The following is a 7,459-nucleotide window of genomic DNA, read 5'->3' on the forward strand; positions in this document are numbered from 1 at the left end:
ATCCATGACTTGGGTTAATATGTGGAGCGTAAAGAGACAAAAGGAGGGAACTCCTATCAAGTCCCAAAAGGGGGTTTCGTGATAGAAGTTAAAATGGAAGTCGCCTTCCTATTGTCCAGGCCGCCAGCAGTTCCCATGTATGCGCATAATCCACAATATTGCCTGAGTCAACCATCTGCAATTCAAAGATACTGTAAAGATCACGCCAATCTTCAATAACCTCATAGTTGACCACAAGAATATATATGCGAGCAAGAACCTGGTTTCGGAGGTCATGGCGAATGTCCGCATCGAGCAAGAGGCTTGACAGAGCAGATATGGAGTCAGAGTCTGCAGGCTGGGATGATAAGGCAGCTTCTACAATTTCAAGGCTTATTCTCTCAAGAGTTAGAGGTAGATGCAAGGGTACGGTATCCTCATCATGTAGCAGCATATTCCAGGTTTGGCCTGCAGCTTCAAGCCTATCTCTAACCTCTTCACAGATTTTGTCAGCCGCAGAGTTGTCAGCTCCTAGAATCCTTGATAACAGAACAGAGTTCAACAGGTAATGGGCTTGATGCAATGCTATCATCAGCAAAGCCCATATGTCTGGGACAGGGAGCTCAGATGGCCGACTTAGGCTATTGTAGAGTAGTTCCCTTGCATCGTCGGCTGGAAGGGTTGATATGATAGGAAGAAGGGCGCGAAGAATCCTGGATGCTTCCCACAGCAAACCATGATCTCGCAAGGTGCAGTACCAGTGTACGAAGCTGTTTCTGGTTTGTATGGTTGGGCGTGAGAAGGGACAACGCATCCAGTGTTCGTTCACCCACTGAGATGATTGATATCGCAGTATTATAATGTTGACGTAGACCTCAAAGATATGCACCTGCTTGAAGTCAGCTATTCCATGGCCATTCTCCAAAGGGAGAGCTGGCCATGGTTCACTTGTCTGAACTTCATCATAGAGTTCATCAGACACCCTTTCATTTTGCAGTGCAAGCAATTCCCAAGCTTGTTGAGCCTCCACCAGGGCTGATCTAAGTGCGCCCTTGGAGTACGCTTCCGCCAAAGACTTCATTAGCCTCAGGAGCTGTATCTCATTGATTTGCAAGTCTTCGCTCACTACCGCCAGATGGTTGCTCAGAAACTCGGCTGCTCGGCCGTACCGACCTTGCTCCAGTAACATACCAGCGTATTCTGCGATTGCTGGGAAAAATTTATTGTATTTCCTAAGAGTGTAGTTAAAGAAGGCTTGCGCCTCCGAGTAATTACCCATGCGCGATAGTTTAATGAAGTGGTGAAGTTCCTTTTCCACATCCTCCTCGAAGCCCAATTCCAATGGTACTGTTGTACCGTTCAGCAGAGCCTTAATGTACTCTGCTGGATGCGACGCATTATACGGGGACATTGTAGTTGCACAGGTGCATATCACATTAAAGAGATAATTCCCTTCTAGAGGTTAGAGAAGGAAATTTTGGATGGAAGCCCTTGGTAAAGGGGGTAAGATCAGCTGAACAAGAGACATCTAATCAGTAGCAGCCTAAAGACTGGGTGCCACGTAGCCCCGCGCGAAAGGCTCGCCAATTATTTAAACCCATTTGCTTTGATGGCGGGGATGTTCATTCCGGAGGTGGAGAGGAGATATTAAAGGCTCTGGAACTCGTCTGGAACTCGCATGGACTCAAATTCCACCAAGGCAGCAGTCACTCCCAACTTTAGTGAATGCGAGGCAATATCTAGGTCATCCAAACCCATGGCTTAAAGATGTCCCCTTGGAGTCGTTATGCAAGATACGCATCTCAGCGGTCATCACTCAGCCCAGAAAAAACGTGTAGGGACCTCCTGGAGACGCACATACAGAGTCTTGGATATCGGCAGCTGGGGAGAATGAAGATTGACTGTTCCTTTCTGCCGGACTCAAAATGGGGGTTTCTGGGTGAAACTACTCCCGGCGACCCGGCCTGGCTGCTTTACCTTCAACTTCAGGTCAGCCGGCCAGACGACTGCAAACTGACAAGCACCACTGTCAGAATTAGCTTTGATAAGACAGACGCTCCCAGCATCAAGCCAGTATGCCGTTCGAAACCGGGACCTGTTCTCACGCAGTACTACGGTCCCAAAAAAGTCACAAGGAGTCAGTTTACTTCTGGACTCGATGGTCTCTATATGGTGCATGGCTCAAAAGACCGACCGGAGTATCTTCACGAAAGTGGTGGGCAACGGTCGTTGCATGCGTCTACCTGGGCCGTAGAGGGCGATGATAGCAGTCTCCATCGGCAGGTTGAATGGGTCATAAAAGAAGCATATACAACACACCATAACATTCTGCATCAAGACCAAGTACAAGTCGGGCTTATTATACGGCATGATTCAGACCCCTTTTTCATCACAGTCCGCATTGAGGGTGAGCTCCAGGGGCGCCCGGGGTGGTTCAAGTTTCCCTCGTCAACAGAATCTCCCACCAAGAGCATCTGCGTCCGAGTCTCTCCTTCAACGCATGAGCTAACCTGCCTCGATGATATTGCGAAAGACCTAGATCGAGATATGACAGCGCGTATTCTGCGTCATTTGCGAGCTGTATCTGGTCCGTCAAAAAGGCCCGCATTTAACAACAATTCTGAAACGTATAGCAATGCAAAAAAAAGACTGCGCGTGCATCATCCAAGTACAACACACCCGGCGGCATCAGCCATGGTGTTACCAAAGGACCACAGGACTACACAATCGGCTGGATTTGTGCATTGCCTGTTGAAATGGCAGCCGCAAGAGCAATGTTAGATGAAATCCATGACCCCTTACCAACTCCTGTGAATGACCGCAACAACTATATCCTTGGAAATATTGGACCGCATAATATAGTTGTTGCATGTCTTCCTGCTGGAGTATACGGCATTACCTCTGCAACAAATGTGGTAACCCAGATGATAGCCACCTTCGAGTCCATACAAATTGGCTTGATGGTTTGGATAGGAGGCGGCGTCCCCAGCAGCAAAGCTGATATTCGACTTGGAGATTTGGTTGTCAGCAAGCTAACAGGGAAGCTTGGAGGAGTAGTACAATATGATAGTGGGAAAACTATTGCAAATGGCGAGTTTGAGCAGACTGGTGCTCTGAGCAAGCCTCCACAAGCAGTCTTGACAACAGCTGCCAAAATGCAGGCTGAGCACATGGTCCTTGGTAATAGAATTGCAGACCATCTAGCTGAGATGGAAGCCAAGTATCCAGTGATGCAAGAGTTCGCTTGTCCTGGTCAGGAAAATGACCGCCTATTCAAATCAGAATATGATCATGATAGGGCATACTTTACATGCAACAGGTGTGACCCAACCCAGTGCATAACCCGCAAACCTAGGGCTCAGAGCACACCAAGAATCCACTACGTCATCATTGCCTCAGGGAGCCAGGTGATGAAGCATGGCAAGACCCGAGATCGCATCTCCCAAGAACATGGAATCATCTGCTTTGAGATGGAGGCAGCCGGGATCATGGATAACTTCCCTTGTCTGGTCATTCGTGGAATTTGCGACTATGCTGACAGCCATAAGAATGAAGAGTGGCATGGGTATGCTGCGGCCACTGCTGCGGCATATGCTAAGGAATTTATCGCTATGACTCCTGTACGACAGGTTGAAATCACGCCAAAGCTGGGGAAGTACAACAATGCCTCGGTTAGCTTATGATCTGAGCTTAACGCTAAAGACTGGACATTCTTATATCTTCTTCTCCACACGAGGTAGCCGCCGAGCTATCTTCTCTGCAGATGGGCTATGAGGACAACCAACCCGCGAACGGTCCTAATCCTTGCTGATCATGAGATGAACACGACCGAACTCGAAGTGAATGGTGCCAGTAAGCAAGAAAACTGGGTAGATATGTGATATATACTTTCGTCATCAGGTCGTAAATACAAAAACGCATTAAATATCTGCGTCGCAACTTCGACTTCAAGCCGTACGCGATGTTTGACGAGAGAACGATAGATGGCCCGCGCTCTGACCCTATGCGATGACATCGACGAACTTGCCCTTGACGGTTGCCGTTCCGCTTGAAAGACTTTCTGCAATTGCCAATGGTACTACAGCAGACTATTACGACAAAACTGCAACAACCAAAATCTCGTGTAAGCGCTAGTGTTATAGATACGATCAAAGGGGAAAGGGTAGGAGAAAACTGTATCAACTACACAAATGTAGCATGTTCCCTAGTGACAATCCCATCACACCTCCAATGGGGTTTCTCCGCCCCTGAGTGGCAGCCTCCCCTGGACGGTGACAGGGTGATCCCGTTGTGTTCCTGTTCATGCCTGGTGCGTGCCCCCGAGCTGGGTCAGGGCTAATTAGCAATGATTTGTTCTCTCTTCTAGATTTATTATTATCAGGGTTGACTGCCTTTTTTGCTTTTTTCTATATAGCCATAGCTAAAGACACCTTTATATCATGCCCAGCCTTAACATGATAAAGCCAGTATCACGCCCAGTTAGTATTTGCACAATGTTATTATATTGCAGGCCAGCATATAGACAGCCAGCATATAGAAAGGTAGTGCAAGATGCAGAGCCACCCAGGAGCTAGATAAACCCCAATTTCTTTCGCATGCACGGGCGTCTTACTATGGTACTCATTCATGGTTCATGGACTACAATACGCGTTGAGGTGTGTTCGTGGGAGGGAGCACATAGATGAAGCAGTCTTGACGCAAGTGTGCCGCTTATAAAGCAGATCAGCAAGTGAACCATGTCGACACGAGACGTATTTTCTCCCACATGACGGGAGCAGCAAAGGGGCCATGGGTTACAAGGCCCACCCTGAACTTTGTATAGGGCCTGTGGGCTGCCCACATACTTCATCCAGCCGAACCGACTAGGCAGTAAGTTCGAAATAATCTGGAGCCATGGCTAAGACGTCAGTCCCATCTGTTCTTGATGAGACGGCAAGCCAATCAGAACATCTAAACGATCATTCCGGTGCTTATATTCGGAATCCTAAGCATAGAGAAGAGAATTATGTACATGAAGAGATCGATTGTGGGATGTCTTCGCGAAACGAAGCTTAACTTAATTCGGTAGGGGGTCGGAGATGGCAGAAGTCAGTTCATCGTGTACACTGGTGTATGCGATGAGGCTGGTCAATCGCTGTAATCTATGCTGGCTCATGATCACGGCACGTAGGGCCGTGACACTTGAGACCCCCTAACTGACGGACTCGGTCTAGTACTACAAAACGCCACTGCTGCACCCTCCGGCCTTCACCCTCCGGATGCGTTTCAGAGAGATGAACAGTCTATGACATTACCTCCCGAGGGTGGAATGCGGTTGGGACGGTTCCAGTCAATTGAGATACCACCGGAATCATCTAGGCGCCCATGAGCTGATCTTACGGTGGAATTCTGCCCCAATTTAGCCATAGCGAGAAACCTAGATGACTGATGGAGTTGTCTCTGACTTTCGGTGATGTCGACGAAAATGTCATAGGACGTGTTCTAGCCATTCAGGCATGCTGTGGTGACATCTATCAACCAGGTCACAATCACCAGCAACGGCCGGCTCTAGATGCGTAACTCAGTAGTAATGGTGATGAGTAGATCTGGAACATGGCTATTTGTCTGAACGTGTGTAGTCACGCAACGCACTTTGACAGTGTACCGGTTCAGTCTACCTTTTATGTCTGCGAATGCTTGCAACCCATTGCAGCTTCATAAGCCGTTGAACCTTGGCTTTATTCAGCCCCCTACATTAATAGGGTTACATGCGAAGGCGAAGGAAAAGTCTACGACGTCAAGCATATGCGCCGGATATCTGTTGGTCTTGATGCGTTGAGCGGGCTGAAGGCGACTGCCGGCATACTTAAGGAGCCAGTTATACTCTTTTCCCAGTATGGTAGTATGCCTACACCCCTCACAACCACCAGCATAAGTTTAGTCATTTACATACGAACGCGCTACAACTACAGTCTTCCAAAATCCTCCGCTAACCATATCTTCCATCGTCCGGCAACCGGGACCAGTCGCTGTCCAGACCTCCTCCCAACCCGCAAAAGCCAACGAGGGAAACATCAACGACTGCGGAGAACTCTTCAAAGCAGCGAAAGACGGCGATGTCCCCAAGATCAAAAAGATCCTAGGGGAGCATCCTGACCAGGTCAACGACGTGTGCACCGCCTGCCGCAGCATTACCCCCGTGATCGCCGCCGCCATCTCCGGCCACCAAAAGGCCGTCGAGGAGCTCTGCAACCGCGGCGCCGATGTCGAGATCCGCGACGTTGAGAGCTACACCATCATCAAGCTCACCCTTGACGCCGGATATAGAGAGATTGCCGAATATCTTGCGCACCGCTACCCCGATATGGTCATCACTGACCCCCGCCTGCCCCAGGGTGCACAATGGCTGACAGATCAATTCTGGGAAATGTCGAACAAGATCCCTGACAAGGAAAGCAAACCTCCTGAGGAAGTGCTGAAGTACTTGCTCACGGGAGATGAGAAGAAGTACAAACCTGTCAAGGGCCGGACTGTCTCGGAAGTCTACTGGGAGCATATTCTCCTGCGCTATATCGGAGATACCCCGTGCGACATCCGGCGGAACTACTCGGACGAACTGAAGATGGCCTTCGTCGGAACTTTTGACCGGATCTTGTACAAGCAAGACGGCATCAAAGAGTCCGCAAGGTTGCTAAATTGCGTTCTGCCTACGACTGCGTACGATGTTTACGGGACACACGTGGCTGCTGAGCAGGGGTGGGTGACGGAACGGTGGAAGTACGAGGACAAGAAGTCGAAGATCACAGTCCCGGATGGCATTGATACCTTTTTGATTGATCAAGGGAAAGCGAAGATTGTCGTCATGTTGATCAATTACCGGGTCTACGAAGATGGTACATTCCTCGATAACCCGGAAAGATGTAGGCTCAAGGACACTCGTTCTGGCGTCTGAGCACCGAAGCTTCACTAAGGAGTGGCCCAGTAGTCAGAATGGGTCGTAGTGCGAATACAATACCAAGAGGAGAAAAAACGAACCGAGAGAGGTGGTAGTGGGGCAAGCCGATGAATCATTGTTGTGCTTCTTGACTTTGTACTTCGTGTGTCTTGATCTGTTTATAATGTAGTGTTGTTATAGTAACAAGAAAAAGAAAAAAAGGCGGAAAGAATATTTCCGTTCTACATAATGGTCGCTTCTTCCATCTCACTGTATGGTAGAGCTTGGCCTGATGTACACTTGCAATGGGCTAACCACTGCTGTGGAACTCAGTAGACTTGTTAAACCCAACCCGCCCCAACCCGCCAAGAAATGGGTTGGATCATGATTTTCAAGAATCCACTGAGTATTAGGTCTTAATGGGCTAACCCGTGGATACCTAAATAACCTGTTGGTTTTGATTAGTGGGTAATATGGTCTATTGGATTATGGAGCAACCCAAAATCCCTGTTCCCTAGTCGCAATCCCACTGCAGTGCAATGTCATTCTTATCTTATCGTGTATCTC

The 7,459-nt window shown here is 48.7% G+C and overlaps 2 protein-coding genes across 2 annotated transcripts; both read left to right on the forward strand.

The window, feature by feature from the left end:
• Positions 1-1,746: 1,746 nt before the first annotated feature.
• On the forward strand, positions 1,747-3,860 carry BDW70DRAFT_154748 (nucleoside phosphorylase domain-containing protein; the record flags this gene model as incomplete). Its single annotated transcript, XM_073739914.1, has 3 exons — positions 1,747-2,606; positions 2,672-3,634; positions 3,743-3,860. 3 exons carry the CDS (start codon positions 1,747-1,749, stop codon positions 3,858-3,860), a joined length of 1,941 nt encoding a protein of 646 aa, XP_073590485.1.
• A 1,670-nt stretch (positions 3,861-5,530) lies between these two features.
• Positions 5,531-6,910, forward strand: BDW70DRAFT_168363 (uncharacterized protein; the record flags this gene model as incomplete). The annotated part of the gene is made up of 2 exons (XM_073742447.1): positions 5,531-5,534; positions 5,931-6,910. The coding sequence occupies 2 exons, from the start codon at positions 5,531-5,533 to the stop codon at positions 6,908-6,910; spliced, it is 984 nt and encodes a 327-aa protein (XP_073590486.1).
• Between the last annotated feature and the right edge of the window lie 549 nt (positions 6,911-7,459).

The sequence above is a fragment of the Aspergillus foveolatus genome (assembly GCF_047715535.1).
Source record: "Aspergillus foveolatus strain CBS 279.81 unplaced genomic scaffold BDW70scaffold_250, whole genome shotgun sequence".
In the NCBI taxonomy this organism is placed as follows: Eukaryota; Fungi; Ascomycota; class Eurotiomycetes; order Eurotiales; family Aspergillaceae; genus Aspergillus; species Aspergillus foveolatus.